Source organism: Fistularia commersonii, chromosome 8 (assembly GCF_037954325.1).
Source record: "Fistularia commersonii isolate RoL2024-O1a breed Wild chromosome 8, RoL_Fcom_v1.0, whole genome shotgun sequence".
Classification (NCBI taxonomy): domain Eukaryota; kingdom Metazoa; phylum Chordata; class Actinopteri; order Syngnathiformes; family Fistulariidae; genus Fistularia; species Fistularia commersonii.
Genome location: NC_141291.1, coordinates 7,329,917 through 7,348,461, shown reverse-complemented (window position 1 = coordinate 7,348,461; position 18,545 = coordinate 7,329,917). Strand labels below are relative to the sequence as shown.

At 47.1% G+C, this 18,545-nt stretch overlaps 1 protein-coding gene across 3 annotated transcripts in view; it reads left to right on the top strand.

The window, feature by feature from the left end:
* ralylb (RALY RNA binding protein like b) overlaps positions 1 to 18,000 on the top strand; it is an 81,077-nt gene extending 63,077 nt beyond the window's left edge. For 2 of the 3 annotated variants that reach the window (XM_086150872.1, XM_086150871.1), the window contains exons 3-9: positions 4,225 to 4,300; positions 5,147 to 5,194; positions 7,084 to 7,262; positions 11,807 to 11,923; positions 12,988 to 13,157; positions 15,398 to 15,436; positions 17,109 to 18,000. In XM_086150872.1, coding sequence (XP_086006998.1) covers positions 4,225 to 4,300; positions 5,147 to 5,194; positions 7,084 to 7,262; positions 11,807 to 11,923; positions 12,988 to 13,157; positions 15,398 to 15,430 — 623 coding nt within the window. In that variant the 3' untranslated portion in view covers positions 15,431 to 15,436; positions 17,109 to 18,000. The remainder of the gene's footprint in view (positions 1 to 4,224; positions 4,301 to 5,146; positions 5,195 to 7,083; positions 7,263 to 11,806; positions 11,924 to 12,987; positions 13,158 to 15,397; positions 15,437 to 17,108) is intronic. The other variant, XM_086150873.1, reaches the window with a different exon arrangement.
* The last annotated feature ends 545 nt before the right edge of the window (positions 18,001 to 18,545 follow it).

Sequence of the window (18,545 nt, the reverse complement as noted above, 5' to 3'; positions counted from 1 at the left end):
CTAACAGGGAGAAGCTCAATTGCCAGATAGCAAAAAAAAAGGCTTTTAGCCAAACTGATTGGGACTATTATTGGATGTAACGATGAAGATACCGCAGGGAGCAAGAAGCCTCAGTCCACTGGTTTGTTTCTAACACAACTGTAAAGCAGAGGAGGAGAAAAAGTGCTCTGTCACATTTTATTCAACCCTGTTCCGCAAAACTGAATTAGCTGTTCGATCGGCAGGCGGTGCAGAACCTGGAGGAGCGGCAGGGTTCTCCGTGGAAGGTTTGAAGGTCCCTGTATGAGGTCCTGTGATGGACCGGACCGGGGGCGAAGGTCGCATCTGAAAAAAGGGTGACCCTGCTTCGTGATCTGTGTCTTACGTAAACACGAACTTCGAATTCAAACAGAGCAGCGCCGGGAGTCCCATCACCGCTCCTTGAACCTGGGGGTGGAGATGCTCCTGAGCGGGCCTTGTCTGAAGTACGATCTTCAAAGGTGGAGGGAGCAGAACCTTTGATATGCAGATGTTTCCCCCCGTCTCCCCGCCACACTCCTGCTATGATGAAACAGCAACGTCGGCTGTCTGAGACGGGGCTGGCAGTAAACAAGCAGTGCTTTGCATGGAGTGAGGTGGTTCCAGGAGTACGTCGAGAAGCCGGCCGTCACGCGGTGAAGGTCCGGGCAGGGACGGGTGCTTCAGAAGCAGTGATGTGAAGTTTGAGCGTGAAAACCTGCAGAATCACCGGAGAAACGTCTAACCCAGTGGTTCTTAACCTGGGTTCGGTGGGTCAGTCTCAGGGGTTCGGCGGAGGTCAAGATACACATTGGCGATGACATCACTGGCTGCAGGTGATCACGCAACATAGCTTGGCCAATCCGTGCTGCAGGGATTTTGGCGCGCTCAGTTGTAGTAACTTGTGACTGTCGTGATGGTACGTCATGTGATTTCTTTCTTAATATTTTAATCCCTTCATACTGATTATGTCGGGCAAAAAAAGAAAGCGGTCGCAAGAATACGTACAATACGGATTCACATGTATGACGGAACGTGATTGGAATCGATGTCCTAACTGCATGATTTGGAATGACAAGATGAGCAATTCTAGTCCAGCACCGGCAAAACTAAGGGAAGGCTTCCTTCAGCTGCATGGAGATGGGAACTACAAGAACATAGCGCTTGCTGAATTCAAGGTGAAGGGAGCCAGATTCGATGAAAAGGCTACTCCGCCTGTTCTTTGTACCCATCAACAAAACGATCCTCGATCCAATAAAGAAGGGTTCGGTGAATGCGCATGTAAAACAGGTGGGGTTCAGTACCTCCAACAAGGTTAAGAACCACTGGTCTAACCTGAAAGGAAATCTGTGAACATGATAGAAACAATCTGGTTTCTGGACATGTAGCTTCTTCTCAGCCGTCCACCTCCTGATCCAGCTGTTTCCTCAGATCCAGGGCTTCAGATGGAGGCCGGTGTTGAAGCGATCGCGCTGGAGCGAAGACGAACCCTCGGCGTCCTCCTCACTGTTACCTGTCCCCTCGCTCACCACGGGGACAGTCTACACGATCGGTCGCATTGTTGATTTAATTGAGCCGTTGGGGAGATCGGCGGCAGAGGTTCTCGCTCCTCGCCGTCGTCCTTTTCTCTCTCTTTAATGCGTCTCATGAAATCGACAGCCGGCGTTGCCGGGGAGAAAAAAAATGATAAAAGAACAAGCGATGGGAAAAGGGACAAATCTGCAGCAGAGCCATCGTCTGCCAGCCCCGCGGGGAATTTTCCATTTGTGTTTGCGACACCGTAACAGCTCATTCTGATTCCCCTGAAGGTTTTGTTTAACGCGTCTGACGAGGAGTATCTGTCGGCGTCTGTGTGATGTGACTCGCGAGGAGCTCACCACTGGTCTTTTAGGTAATCGGGGCGCGAGGTGCTCCTCGGCGTCTCGGCGGCGGGATTACGTGTCGGTTGACGGACCTGAATGAAGGAGCAAAACAAGGAGATCTTGGGGACAGAAGGACGAAATGAATTTGCACCTCCGGGTTGCTCCTCGGATCGGATCTCCAGCATCTAGAGGAGCCGGATAAGGCATCCAGGACAACCCAGGAGGTGTTCAAGGCCCACCATAGAGTGGTGGAAGATGGCTGGATGTGTGGAGGAACAGGCGCTTCATTTCATAACAGCTACACTACAATTTTTCCTTTTATCATACTATTGTGCGCTCCTTACCTCACTTGATACTAAGACACTTATAGTTTTATCACTTGTTTACTAAGACACTTTATAGTTTCACTGAGACACTTTATAATTTATTGTTTATTTTTATTTCTAATTCTGCCTTTTTCTTTTTATTATTTATTACTGTTATATTTTCTGTAACTCTGGCACAACAATTTCCTTCAGGATTTATAAAGTCGTTCTTATCTTCTTTTGTCTTTTTTTGAGCTGTAACTAAATCCAAGCTGCAGCCGATCACCCAAACCCACCCTGAGTACCGGTTCGTCCCTCTGATGTCAAAAGTTTGACAAAATGATCACGCTTTGCTAATTATCAAAAGGTCGGTTATTCGGGAGCTCCGTCCTCACCTGCCGGTTTATATAAAGAGATTGTTTGAAGGGCTAACAGATGGTTGGAGAAAGGCTTCGCTGAAGCAGCGTCTCTGGAGACGAGCCTGTGCTAGATGATCGCCATCGAGAGCTGAGCGATACAAACATGACTGCGATGCAAATACATGGTTTTATTCATGAATTCATTCATTCATGATCTGTACCGCTCTCCTGCGGGGGGGGGGGCAGTTCCAGAGACACACGACAGTCACCCTCTTATTCATTCATCTGGACAATTCAGGGTCTCCGGTGAACCTCCTGTGTGTTTAGACAGTTGGAGGAACCTGGAGAACCCTGAGGAACCCCACGAAGAACGTGGAGAATCCACACAAAAGGCCAGAGTTGAACCCGGGACCTTCACGCTTTGAGACGAAATCGCCAACCGCTGCAACATCTGAAAGAATCGGTTCCGTCTCCCCTCCAAGAAGGTCACCCCTTCCTCCAACACCCGGAGTCATTAGCTCGGCGTTCCCTTTCCATTCCCGCGGTGAAAGACGAGGCTGAAAAGACAGACCGTCTCTTTCACCGAGGCGGTAAAATGAGCAATTTTCCCTCTGATGTGGTGTGACTGCAGCAGAAGTTCTGCGTCTCCTCCAGAGGTCCGTGCTCATTCCTCCCAGGAACATAAGGATGTAATCCCGTCTCCCCCGTAAGTTTAAAGATTCAGCTGCTCCTCATGTTTCGCTCCTGCTATTTTCACAACCGAGCCTTCTCCTCCTCCCCCCCCTCGGCATACGGCCGAGTTTACAGCCCTGCTTTATTTCCAATCCTTCCACCCCAGCGCGACCGAGTTCCTCATCCCCGCGGCCGATGGAGACCAAATGACTTGCAAAGCTCTTGTTGTTGGAGGGCGACCGGACGACCTCACCGCTGCTAGGATGTTGAAGAGCGTCGATGTGTTTTTGCGAGTGTGCGTGACGGAGATGGAGGGCGGAGGGGCGGAACGGGAAGGACAAGGAATATAAAACACGAGGACGGGTTCCTCGGTTCCTCAGGGAAGTTAAGATCCTTGTTTTTCAATCCACCTGGCTTCCAGGATGTTTTCCGCAACTACGAACCTTTGTGAGTCCCTCAGCCCCTCCGTGTTGAATCTGAATGATGGACCTCCAAATATTCTGCACGATGCAGGACTCCTATATTCTCTAGCTTCGGCACCGAGTTGTCGTGTTCTCCGGCGTGAGCCTGAAACTCGCCGCTGGACTCTGAGAGCACGGCAGAAGCGAGCAGGATGATTGGTTACGAAAGGAAATGGAGAAAGAAAAATGTGAATGAGCGGGCGACTGCATGTATCTCCCCAAAAGCTCACACTCACACATATATAAATATATACATATATAAATAGATATGTATAGGTCCCGGGTATATATATATATCTATACATATAAATTATCTGATTGGATTCTATTCACACAGCCAATACTAAGTGAGGGCGTTTCTTTTTTATTTTCTATTAATATTGCAAAAATTCTGTGTTTTCCCAGTTTTGAAGTCGGCGTAGCCACCATTTTTTTTTGTCTTGGTTATGAAACTTTCAAGGTTCTGGAATGTCCTCACAATTAAAAATGTGATGCGCAATGAAATAGTTCATTTTTCAATATGATTTCAAAGATATTTGAAATTTGATTCGTATGTTTGTGTTTTCAGATATAAACATGGCAGGTGAACCCAAGCCATACCGGCCCAAAGCAGGCAACAAACGCCCGCTCTCAGCTGTTTACAGGTAAGACTCACCAGGCGTGTCCTCCTATAGCAGATATAACTGCAATTATATGTGTATATTTTTGATATTCGCTGGAACCCTCACATGGAGCTGGTTCCTCAAGGCTTGGATGGACGTTTGAAGCCGGAGGCTGTGGAAGCTTTTGGGAGTTTCACGAGGCTCGACCCCGATTCCCCACCCAGTCGCGGGGCAGATCGAGGCGCCCGCTTTTGTTTATACACAGCCGGATGTTTTTCTTTTTTTATCCAGCCAGGCTTCTGTTCTGCTGGCAGATCCCCTTCCCCCGGCGGGCGATTCCGTCACCACATGTTCGCTTTGTCGTCGCCAGACTTCACCCATTCATTCATTCTTTCATTTGCGCGTCTGTTTTCATCCCAAACTCCGTTTTTTGCATTTCACAGGTAAAAAAAAAGCGGAGGATGATGGAAGGGGAACCGGAGACACCCCAAAATAAACGCAGCTGCGCTAAATTGAAATCCCAAGACATTAATCCTAATTATAAATTCCGGCGAGAGTCGCGATACGTCCGAAACGCTCCTCCTCCGCTCATCTCTCTATTTAATTTTCTCTCGGAATCCAAAATGAGCTGCCGTCCCAGGCATCTACTTCACTACGATTTTATTTTTTCTCCCATTTTTCTTCCTTTGGCTTTTCTTTCTTCCTTCCTTCCCCGGCTGATCCGCTGTCTTTGCCAGGGTTGAGCTCTGGGCGTAAAACCACCGGAGTCTGATCCGCTTACCTCTGACAGGTCCAAAATGGCTGCCTTTCAATAACAAGCCTTTTTTTTATCTTCATCTCTCTCTCTCTCTCTCTCTCTCTCTCTCTCTCCATCTCTCCATGCTGCAGTGGCTATGAGTTTGATTACGAGTACTACAGGGATGACTTCTACAGCAGGTACGTATCCCTCACAGCATCAGGTACTCGCCTCAACAAGGGCACAGTTTCTTGTATGCTTGTTGTGTTACTGACATTGGGCTTCTGACAAAGGCTTTAGAAGTTCATTGGGGTCATCAAATTCCCAGAGGGCTCCAGCAAGCCACATCATCTTCTATCTTGACCCTTGTGGGTTGACCTGAAGACTAGAGGACAGTAGAGTCCATGTTGTGGAAGCAGGTCAGGTTTGCATGTGAAGGTTTCGAACATTAGGGAACTTCGGAAATGAGTAATGGTTGTCAGGTTCGTAACTGGACCTTCCTTGGAGATGTTCCTCCTTGGGGAGTTTCCAGTGTACAACTGCTGGGGTTGGACATTGGTCCAAGTTGAGATGGTTAATCATGTTGCTGTGCAGACATAGAGTTAGACGGGGTTGTTGTGTTAACGCGGCTGTTCAAGGTGCGGTTCAGGGAACAAAGAGACGACTTCTCACCGGCGTCTGAATGAACAAGTATGGCTGATATGCAGATTGTTATGACGCGCTAAACTCTGTACTTGTGAGTGAGCTCTGCACTGCACCTTCATAGCTGTAATGTTGAACCACCAATGGACATAAACACCTGAGCAGAGACAGGCCCTCGGGTGTCGCCGAGGTCACCAGGGAACGGTAGAGTTCTCAGGACACCCCAGAAGAACGAGAGATGATCGTATCAGTGCGGCGTGCTGACATGGAGAGGATACGGCATACATTATCAACATCTTTCCATCTTCTCTAACGGAGTTCATGAAGCTGAAACTGAGCAGCTGGACAAGAACTGCCTCAGCGCTCCTTCTGTCCAACCAGGTTTCATCTGCTGATGGACTCACGGTCCTCATTTGTGATTAGCAATTAATGACTCGCGATTCTTGATCGCTAACAATGTGACATCAGGCGAGGCCGGTACAACGGAGCTACCGAGGAGCTCGGACCGGACCTGACCAATACTGTCCATTCAGTCACAGCAGAAATGGAGAGGGTTCCAGAAAGTGGGATCTGATGTGCTGATGATGATGGAAGGGAAATGGGTTGCAGGAGGAGCTGTTTGATGTTGTGGAATTACTGTGAAAGTCCATGGAGATTTTCATCCAGATCATGGTCAATCCTTGTCAAAGCTTGCCACGGCTACTGGACTTGATCTCTTCTCTTGAAGATAAGAGGAAGTTGAGATGAAGACAAATCAACTCCCTACCGTCGAGTAGAACTGAAGAAGCCTCTTGGATGAGAGGAGGAACATCTTCAAGCGCAGTCCATGTTGCCACATAAAGATTTTGACAAGGATTGCGCCAGTGATGATGAAGGAGGTGCATCAGGCTCGATAGAATGGCAGAGAGTTCTGAGGAGGTCTTGGACTCTAGATCATCCAGAGCTTCACACGATGATAGCGAGTTTCTATGGAGCCGTTTTCTGGACATCGGGCTTGTTGAGGGTCAGAACAGAAGATCACAACCCCAGTCAGATGTTATTTGTCTGGACCAAACCCTTCGAGACCTACAGAAACACAATGTTCTCCTAGGAACAAGCACTTAAGAGACTTTCTGGACACTTTGACTTTGGATAAACGAGTTATTGGCATGCCGAGAGAGGAACGTCTGATGTGTGAGTGTGTGTGTGTGTGTGTGTGTGTGTGTGTGTGTGTGTGTGTGTGTGTGTGTGTGTGTGTGTGTGTGTGTGTGTGTGTGTGTGGCCATTTCAAAAATCTGCAGAAAATCTATCAGGAGTTGCAATTCTGTGGACGGATAAAGAGCTCTGGATGGGCACTGGTATTGGAATAAGGAGGTCCTCTGAGCGCGTGCAGACGAGATGTCAGTGATGTATGGAGAAAGCAGAGGGGGGTAAAGAGTAACATCTGAGATTTTCTTCTTCTCTGGAGGCTTTTCGACTACCACGGCCGGGTGGCCCCCCCGCCCCGAGCCGTGATCCCCCTCAAACGCTCCAGGGTGCTGGCGCCCTCCTCCCGTCGCGGGAAGACCTCCTTTCCCATCAAAACGTCCTCCTCCTCCTCCTCCTCGTCCTCCAGACCTCCCACGTCGTCCTCCTCCGGGCTAAAACGTACGTACGAAAAACCCCGCCGACTCTCTTTCTCCTTTTTTTTTCCACCTTTAATTCTCCTTTTTTTTGTATTTATCTCCTAAAGAACACCACTTCATTACTTCCCGTCCTTGCTCAGAAGCCCAGGGCTGAATGCAAATCTCCCTGAGGGAGAGGAGAAGCAGCTGCAGGATTCTGCCAGGGCGACTTTTGCACCGTGCACTATAAAAAGCTATTTAACGCAGCTGCAACACTGAGCCAAATAAAGCCTAGAACATCAGCGTGGAGGTCCTCTGATTGGCTAGAGATGCACGAAGAAGTCCCGGTGTAGTCAGTGGTACGCTTGGGGTTGTGGAGAGGCAGGATCAGAAAGCTTATTGTCCTTCTTCTTCTTGGGCGTAGACATGAACTCCATCTCCTGCAGCACAGAACCCGGGGTTCACATGGTGGAGCTAGAAGGTCCCCGGTTGGATTCCCTCTGGGTTCCTTTCCGTGTGGAGACTCCATGTTCTCCCCTTGTCTGCGCAGTGTTCCTCCGGGTTCCTCCCACTGTCTCACAAGCAGGAGGTTCATAGGTGGCCGGTTTGAGCCGAGAAGCTCCCGAACTTCTACTTGCCGTGGTCTTCTGCAGCTAGCCAGCAAGCAGGATCTAGACATGGGTAATGTAGGACCAGGTTCCATCAGACATGCGTAAAGGTCTACAAAGGAGAACGGGAGAACATATAGAAATCGCACAAAAAGCAAACCTCATAATATCCGGTTCGACAAAAGAGCATACAAGTCCATCCTTACTCGAAGCAACGTCACAACATGATCTCTTTCAACCAGGTTCATTATTAATGCATGGAAAACCAAAGCCGGTCGTCTTCCTCCTCTCAGCCTCCAGGTGAAGGTTCGGAGCATTTCCAGCCCTTCAAAGGACCTCCTCTTACCAGACATCGCTGCAGGGGAATAAGCTTAGCAAAGCGAAGGGCGGGCTCACCCTGTGTTTCCATTCATAATCCACACCGATTATCCTGCGGTCGGGGTCGAGGGGCGGCCGATCGGGCCGGAGATGGGCTTCATTCTGGATCCTGGATCCAACCAGGGGGATCTCTCTCATCCGAACAGCATACAGACACACCACCAATCACAGAACATCTCCAACGGAGATAAACCCGTTCCGCCGGATCCCGAACGCTGAACTTTTTCGGAAGACCCGCGGGATCTTCTTACCAAAGCTCAGCCCTAAAATTAGAGCCACGTCTCCATCCTCACATCTCTGTTAATGCTTGTTAAAGAACAACGGCTTATTCTTTTCATTCTCCCCCTTCACCGATATCTGGAGTCGGAGCGTTGCTGAAACCATTTTGGATTAGGGTATGTGTGCGTGTGTGTGTGTGTGTGTGTGTGTGTGTGCTGACAGCACAAAGGGGGACAGAGGGGGGCCTGGAGGCACTGATAAATTAGAAACTATTCCACACTTCCTTATCATCAAAGGAACAACTAGTAAGCTGCCCAAAGCTCCGCTCAGATAGCGTTTGAATAAGGATACACGTGTACGTATTGTGTGTATGTGTGTGCGCGCACGGCCGTATTCCAACACATCCTCGCGCCGGGTGGCTGATGGAGACACCTCACCGCTTCCCACCATGCAGATAGGGAGCGCTCCCTCTCCTCCACGTTCATCTTCTCGTCAGTCGTCTATCGCCGCAGACGCCGCGTGTGTTTTTCTTCAGCTTGAGGGATTAAAAAAACGCGTCCGACGCCCACCCCGGACGTGCACGCTCATGTTTTTATGCATTGGCGTGCAGACACGGCGTGGGTGTGAATATCTGCGGGAGAATGGAGCGTGCGTTCTGCATGTGGACTCACAGTTTTGATTGCGCGCACGCCTCCCTCCAGAAAATGGCGGGTTTGTTTACCCGCCGTTTATCGCACTGACCCTGACGGGGTCTGATAGGTGTCAATGCGAATTTCACGTTTCCCCTCTCGCCTCCTCGGAAGATGGCGCATTTCTTCAGCCAAGGGTGAAGGGAAGGAGATTATCATTTTACTTTATGGTCCAAATTCTTTAATCTGCTCGGCTGAAGCGGCGGAGACGCCCGCCCTCTCAGACTGACGGCGGCTCACGCCAAACGGCGTTGTCTATTTTCAGAGGATGGTGTTTGCAAAGTCAGAGTTTGACAGGAAGCAGCTTATATAAGCAGCCTGGAGTGGACAGTGAAAGCAAAAACCCCAAAGCAAAGCAGAGATGAAGGATTGAGGCTCCTCGCTTTGTCCAGACCATCCTGCAGTGTGACATATAAATAGATACACTGCTCAAAAAAATAAAGGGAACAGTAAAATACCACATCCTAGATCTGAATGAATGAAATATTCGTAAATACTTTGTTCTTTACATAGTTGAATGTGCTGACAACAAAATCACACAAAAACTATCAATGGAATTAAATTTATGGAGATCTGGATTTGCAGTCGTCCTCAAAATTAAAGTGGAAAAAAGACACCACAGGCTGATTCAACGTTGATGTAAAGTCCTTAAAACAAGACAAAATGAATCAGTGTCGCTTCCTAAGTGGACACTTTGATTACACAGAAGTGTGATTGACTTGGAGTTACATTGTGTTGTTTGAGTGTTTTTTTTGAGCAGTATATTATATGTGTGCGTGCGTGTGTGTGTGTGTGTTTACACTATGTAGTGAACACTAGAAGTACATTATTCACTTTATTTTTACATACTATCATGCAATACCACTAGTTAGTAACTCTAGGTAGCTATTGTTTATATTATATTCATTCAATGATGCACTGTATATTTTGCATATATCATTTATCATCTGTAAATTATGTCTATAGTTCCTGCCTATAGTTTGTATCACATTTAATGCATCTATCTATCTGTATGTGTACCGTATTTTCCACACTATAAGGCGCACTGGATTATAAGGCGCACCTTCAATGAATGGCCTATTTTAAATCTGTTTTCATATATAAGGCGCACCGCATTATAAGACGCATATAATAGAAGCTACAGTAGTGGCCTGGGTTGCGTTATGCATCCACTAAATGAAGCTGCGCTAAAGGGAATGTCAACAAAACAGTCAGATAAGTCAGTCAAATTTATTAATAGAATATAAACCAACATTCTGACAACTCCGTTCACTCCCAAAACAAGTTAGTGCCTTTACAATACGTACCGTACGTACCGGTAGCTCTTACCAGTATTTGCACCGCCTTCATTGAAAAAAAGGTTTTTCCAACTCCATTTGTCACAGTTCAAAACTTGTCATAAAACGAAAGCACCAAGAAGGATCGCCTCTAAATTCATTGATGTTTATGTCACTAGCTAGCGCTGTTGCCTTCATTCGAATAGTGACTGTGGAGACGCTTCTACTTGCTGCTCTCTGTTCAACAACCCACTGTTGGAGTTTGTCCTCCAACTGTGGCGTCTCACTTTGTTCCATCGGAAACTCTGTTTAGTCTCCTTTAATTGGCACAGGTCATCTTGTTGCTTCCTCCACTTCCGTATCGTCGATTCATAGATGTTGAATTCTCTCGCTGCTGCCGTGTTCTACTGCGTGACTGATCGCCTTAAGTTTGAACTCTGCGTTGTAAGCGTATCTCTTGAAAGGTGAAATTTTGGCATCTTTAAACACACACAAGTGGTGTGGGACTTGAATTCACCTTTACCATTTTTACTGCTGCTACTTCGGCGACGCCCCCTGACTACGGTACCCATAATTAACCAAATTTTGATCCAAGGCGCATCGGATTATAAGGCACACTGTAGTGCCTTAAAGTGTGGAAAATACAGTACATAGTAATCAATCTGTAAATCACCATTAGATCGCCTAAATCTACACACCATGTCAGTCTGTTCATTTATTTCATTTATTTATTCTATCTGCTGCTTTTTTGCACTTCTTGTTAGATGCTAAACTGCATGTCGTTGCCCTGCACTTATATAGCGTGATGACAATTAAGATGAATCGAATCAAATCTTTAAGTAACAAATAGCGTCCAAACAAACAGTTCCACTTGCTAAATAGTGTAGATTTTTTATATTTTGAGCATGTGTACACTCATTCATTCATTCATTCATTCATTCTCTACCATGCTTATCCTCAGGAGCCTATCCCAGTTGTGATTGGATGAGAGGCAGGGTTCCCCCTGGACCAATCACAGGGCCACATATAGAGACACACAACCATCCACTCTCTCATTTGCATGTTATATATAGAATCCGGCTCCCCTGAATATATTCTCCAGTAAATTAAATCTTTGGTTGTAAAGAAATGCCGTAGCAGCTGGAAGAGGAAGCTGGCGGCGCCCCGGGCCGGCCGCTGATCCTCAAATTAAAAGTAGCGGGGCCTCAGTTTCGGCAGTGCGACGTGGGGGACAGAATCCGGCGTCGTGATAGCCGGAACAACAGATTAAAACTATTAGCAGATGCTGGCGTGCAGCCTGGGAGGCGGCCTGGGATTGAACGGCTGGAATTGGAGAGAGCGTTGGGGAAACGAACATCCAGTTAAAATGTGTGTTTGTGTGTGTGTGTGTGTGTGTGTGTGTCTTCTCGGCCCCAGCAGTGAAGACGGACCAGCTTCAGACCATCAAACGGGAGCTCACCCAGATCAAGATGAAGATTGATTCCCTGCTGGGACGCCTGGAGAAGATTGAGAAGCAGCAGAGAGTCGAGTCCGGTGAGGGAAAAAAAAAAAACACACTCCTTTCCAGATCCATCTTGTGTTTCCAGGAGTTTTGTCAGAGTCAGCGTCTCCGGCGTGATGGGATCCGGGGGTTCGGTCCTAAACAGCAGATCAAGTTGTTTATCTGGGCCATTCTGGGCGTCAGACTCGTATAGCTTTTCAGATTATCTTTCGCTAAATGTGATGTCAAGCATCTCATATACATTTGTGGGATTCATGTTTGTCTACGCAGTCCTAAACAAATACGGTAGAATAAATAAATGAATAATAACTATAACGAGAAGAGGAAGAAGAAGAAATAATAATTTTTAAATAAATAATGAAAAAAATGATATGAATAAAATATAAATAATTAATATGAAATAACCTATAACAAGTAGTGATAATAATAATAAACAAATAATAATGCTCAATATAACAAAGGTTAATAATGAGAATAATAAATGGTAATAATAACAATAATTAATGATAATAATCATGTCAGGGGTTGTAATACAATATAATAATGGATGATAATATAGTAATGCATTATAATTATTGTTGCTTTAATCATAAATAATAATGATATTGATAATCATAACATCAATAATGGTATTACCGGTAATAATAATAATCATACATCAGATTTCTAAACTGCCTCTTAAGATGCTCAAAGAACAAAATTGAATAAAATAAAAAGACTGAAAAGGCAGGTTTTGAGCAGTGACCCGAAGGTTTGCGAAGAGTCCTACCTTCCAGGGGGAAGCTGGAGCTCCGCTAAGATCCCCGAGTTCTGGTGCTGGGGTTCAGGAGGCTGGAGATGGTGGTGGAGAAGGAGGAGGTGGAGTTTGTGCTCTGTCACAGGAGTCAAGTCTGGAGGTTATGGGGGTCAGGAAGTATTTCTGCGGTGGAGCGAAGGAGGGAGGTGCGAAGACAGGCTTCTCCTGCAAATGTTCACCTTCACCTTTAATCCACATAAACAAACGTCCCAGATGATGGGTCCCCACAAGGAGCTATCCAGGAGCCAGGTCTTTGCACGAAGCGAGGTGAAGTCCACATCCCAACTCTCTCTCCAACAGAGTCTCAGAGGAAGTACGAGGACAACTGCGACTCCCTGCACGAGGAGTCGGTGTCGGAGGCGGCGGAGAACTCCGGGGAGGAAGCCGGAGAAGGAGCGCTGGAGGTGGAGGCCGGGGAGATGACCGACGGAGGAGAGGACGATTACGACGAGGAGGGCAGCCAGAACTTGGTAAGTGTTTGACAGGACGGGACGGAAGGAGGGATAGATGGAGGGATGGATGGAGGGATGGACGGAGTGATGGAGGCACTCTGAGGAACCTGGAGTGAGCAGACAGGCTTTGTCTTCTGAGCGTTGATCCTCCAGAATTATTCATGGCTGCAGATCTGAGCGCACGCTGCTCCGCATGAGTGAGGGCTGAGGAGACCTGGACTGACAGCTCCTCCCTGACCAGCACCGCTCCGACCGGGGAAGGAAGCCCTCACAGACTACACACACACACACACACACAGAAACCCCGACGCATACACACACAGCAGATGATTAAAGGGAAATAGATTCACATTTAAGAGCAGGCCTGCGGAGTGTGTGTGAACTGCTGTGGGTCATGATTAATGCAGGAACAGTGAAGATGAGATGTTCCCCGTCTGTGGCACTTCTTCTTCTGCTGTTGCCTTCAGGGGTCTCCGCAGCCAATCGCCTGCATCCATCTGACCCGCTCCTCTCACACCAACCCCCTTACCGTCCTCCGTCCCTCCATCCATGAACCTCCTCTCTGGTCTTCCTCTAGACCAGGGGTCCCCAAACTTTTTCCTGTGAGGGCCGAATAACTTTTCCCTGCTCTGACGGGTGGTTTGTGACAAAAAGCGTGACGATCGCAGAGGTGTCTAAACGTAAACGTTTATTGTTTTCCAGAAAACCACACATAACCAAAAATTAACCCTTTCTGGGATGTTGACAGGAAGAAAAAAAATCAGAAAATAAATGATAACATTATTAATGAGATAAATAACACTATTTATGGAATAAATAATAACCAAATAACCCTTTTTAAGTTTTTTTTCACAGAAAAAAAGACCAGTGAATATTAACTTTCTTGTAGAAACAACTGTTTGCAGCTCTCTCATATCAAATTCACTGTGAACTTTTTTGACAAATTCTCCATCAGTGAAAGGTTTACCGCTGCTCGCTCGAACAGAGGACCGGTTCAGCTGAGCTCGGCGCAGCAAATGTACTCTGCTGAGCTAACGGTCTACTTTTTAGATTTGAGGGTTTGTCTGCTCGCATTTGGCCCTGCAAGCTATCATACTTGTCTTTGTGACGGGTTTCATAACGTCGGCGCAGATTGTATTCTTTGAATAAAGCCACCGTCTCTTGACAGATGAGACAAACAGCCTTTTCTTTGAATTGAACAAAAAATATTGTTTGTTCACTGCAGGTTAAATACCCTGCATTCTACATCTTTTTTTTTCTCTTAGCTAATCTTTTCGCCGTTATTCCATGTTATTTTACAGGGCTGTGTCCAGGTTTTTTTTTTCTTTTAGGGAGGGGTTTCAGATAAGGCACAGACTGCAGAAGGGTGGAATGTTATGTTCTATGCATGTACAAGTCACTGGCCACGTGGCCAGAATGAAAGAAAAATCATAATGCATCTGGAGTATTTGTTCAGGGGCCGAGCAAAATGTGGAGGCGGGCCGTATCCGGCCCCCGGGCCGTAGTTTGGGGATCCCTCCTCTAGAGACCTTCTACCCAGATCTCCTCCATCCCTCCCCTGTCCATGTCCAAACCTTCTCCGTCTGACTTTCGAACATCAACAAGTGCCGTCGCAACAACTTTCTGACTCCAGAACATCTATCATGTGCCGTCCTTCTGATCCTCTCCATCCTACTCACTCCCAAAGAGGAACCTCCACATCTTCATCTCTTCTACCTCCTGTCTTCTCCTCGCTGCTCTCACACTCCTTTCTCCGCCCGTCCTCCCCTGCTCGCACATTGTCATTCCCTTGTTCTCCATCAACACTTTCTCGGAGTCGATGTTAGAACATCCAGTGAATGAAACTTTCCCCATTAACACATAACTCAGTTCTTCAAGCAAAAGATCCGGTTCCTCCGTTTGAAGGTCTCCCGCTCTCCTGCCGCAATGACACTGATGTTTTCAAACGTGGATGCGTATCAGAAGGTCGCCTTGAAGAAGGTGGTTTGAGTCCTTCTCCGTCAGGATGCAGCCGCGCTCTTTTCCTCTCCTTCTTCCTGATAAAAGCTAATTATGTCATCAATCGGAGGCTCAGCGGCGGGAAATATTCCCGTTCTCGAAGTCGGTATTGATCGTGGATTACGATAACATCTGTGTGTCCGCCGGCGGACAATCATAGGTCTGGCTGATTGTCCATCAGCGCTGACCTTTGGCGGGGAACGGACGCCACCGCGCCGCCTTCGCCACTCCTGACCTCCTCTCTGTGATTTCCTTCGCAGGTAGAGAACCACGTATCGGACATCGACAACTGAGATGAGGTGAGGAGACTCTTTCGCCCCCCGGGTCAGTCCGAGCGCTGTAGCTCTGGAAGACCTCCACACTTTTTCACTTTGTGAGCTACTTTTTAAATGACTATGTGAAAATGATCCACCTCTGCAAAAAATGCTAGATATATATATTTTTATATATCTACTGAGTATACGTAACACAATAAATGTTTGTGGATCTTGCATATCTGCATGAACCCTTATGGCACACTGCAACAGAGTACTTTTTTTGGTAAATACCTTATTCTGATTATTTGAATGGAGTCAGCAGCATAGTTGAAGTTGAGAAAATGACCGCTGTCCTGACAGCTGAGATTTTAGTTCCTTCATCTTTCTCCTTCTCGGCTCACATTTCGGAGGGAAGTCACCGTTGTAGTTTTTATGAACGGTCTGAAAATGCCGCTCCACATTTCCCTTGTTTGGTATAGCACTGGCAGACTAGCAGATGAGGCAAACGCACTTTGAAAATGACATAGTAAAAAAAAAAGTCCACCTCCCATTCCATACGGAAGTAATACGTTTTAGTCTTTTTACTCGGTCCAGCTCCCCCACTCATTTTTATACCTATAAGCTCAGAAGACATAAATTGGAGGCTAACTCGCTAGCTTGCTAGAACACGCCGTCAGGTGCACATGCGCAGTGAAGCCTGTGTCAGAAAAGGTCAGATTGGACAGACCGACTGTCAGTCAAGTTACAAATTTCACAGTGAGGAGGAAAGGCTTACGTCTACATATTAATGCCACACAATCTACCCACATTACCTTTGCGATCGACCGGTAGATCGCGATCAACGTAAACGTCCGGTTGTGTGGATGAGAGGGTGAATGATTAGATATCTCTAAATGTGGCCCTGTGATCAACTGGTCCAGAGTGTAGATACTGAATGAATGAATGAATGCTGCAGAGACTGTCCAGAACTCACCAAAACTATACAAATATAGAACTGTCATTGAGGATTGGCAGAAAAGAAACCATCAGTGGAGTACATCCACTGTGGAGAGCATCCCCGGCTGAAGCGCTCTCCTCGGCAGCAGAACATCCGGCAAGCGTTTGCAGGCTCCCGATGGATCCTGGAACAAGTTTCCACGGATTTCCATGTGAATTAGCGACAGGCCTGGACGGCCCAACATTTCCCCGACGTGGAATCGCGAAATCGGATTTTCCCCCGGCTGAAGTTCAACCATGCGTAGGTTCCCCCCCTCGTCCTGCTGTTCGGTGGAGCGCTTCTCCTCCACATACCAGGAGACGCGGCGCATCCCTGTCTGCTCACCTGCCGCTTCTTTCTTTAAATTCTATCCACGGCTGATTCAGAAAAAAAAAAAAAAATCCTCTGAGCTCACGCATTAAAAAAAAAAAAAAAAAAAATGAAAATCCCACTCAAGGTCAAAGAGAAAGTGTGTTGCTCGCAGGAAAGAAAATCAGTCCGAGGAGGAGCTCAATAAGTCACGTCCGGGAGGATTAAAAAGGCAGCTTGGGCTGCCAGCGAACATCTCTGCACATCTCTTTGGACGTCTCAAAATGCACAAGCTCTTAAACTCCCGCTAATCCTCATCAGATTTGCAGCATTATGAGTGGTTATCCGTGTTCGAGGAGGAGACGGCGTTCCGAAAACTCATCCATTTTCTCCCTTTTTTTTTTTTTTTTTTCTGGGTTCTGCGTGGAGGAGGAAGACTGGAGGTCAGGAGGAGGAGAAGGATGGGGGGGGGCGTCGGACTTCACCGCCACCCCCTCCCCCAGGACGCTGTTGAGGATCTCCGAGGGATAAGGACCGCCGTTCTGGACTGTAAGTTGCGTTCAAGAGATGCCGAATCACATTCAGACGATCGACCGCGCTAGCACAAACCCGATGTGACCGCGGCTCTCTGAAGAAAACAAAACACGCATTTGGAAACCAATTTCAATACATTGGCCTGAATTTACCTCACGAATATTGTTATCATTTTTTTTTTTTTTTTTTTTTTTTTGCAACTTGTATTTCAAGTTTCGAGCGAACCCTCGTGCAAGCAGAGGGGGAAAAAAAAAAATCAAAGGACATAAAAGGTATTATTCTGATGTGTCGTTCAAAATAAGGGAGGATACGTGATGTTGTTGATCAATTGTTGCTTCTATGAAATGTGTTTGCGCTGTAATTTTCACCCACTGTTCTACGTTTTTAAGTTTCCGTTGTTGCTCAGAAAAGACATGAGGCGCGACCGCGGCGCCGTACTCGGAAAAACGAACGAAACGGCCCCGGCGTCCGACTCGTGCACAGGCCGGTAGCTGCGAGCGTAACTTTATCCGTCCATCCCACGTACCGCTTCCTCTGATCCCGACCCGCCCGCTTCCAGAAACAGCAAGTGGAGGCCTTCCCGGGGAGGCGAGCCAACGCCGGCTCAGGCCTCCCGCTGAGGAGCGCCACCGCTTTCCTCCCAGCTCAGCCGTCTTAGTCCGCCGTTCCCCACCACGGGTGGTATTTGCAGAAAATGGCAGGCATTTTTCATCGGATGGCAGATCCATCCACGCTCCACGGCTTTAGCTGCCTTATGATTCGACTAGAATCACACAGAGAAGGCACCCTCTCCCACAGCGCCCGAATATATCAGTTAATTATATCCACGTAGAGTCAAGTCCACTTCCTCGTTCGATGTCTAATACGATTCTTTTGCTCGTCGACGTCCATCTTTACCTCATTCTTCTTTCTCTCTGCAAAAACCATCTGTAGTTGCAATAGGTTTCTAATAGGCCTACTGAGCTGATAGCAGACCGTGACAGAGGCCCGTCGCTGCAACTTCAAGCCTCCTCTGATAAACATCCGAAGGGGGTTGATGCTAGTTTATGCTAGTTGTGCGGATCTGCCCAACATCATTCTGATAAATTCGGTCCTTAAACGCCAGCCGCCGTTAAGAAAGACGACTCCTTCAGCAAGGGACTTTTCTCATTGGATGAGGAGACTCGTCCATCAGGATGTGGCTTCAACTGCACCAAACCTTATGTTATATATAGATATCAAGGCTGGGACTTTAATGCATTAATTTTGATTAATTAATTCCAGAGTATTTCAATCGTACTTTAATTTGCATCGCGGAAGGTTTCCAACCCTCGAGTTTCAGATTTACACCGA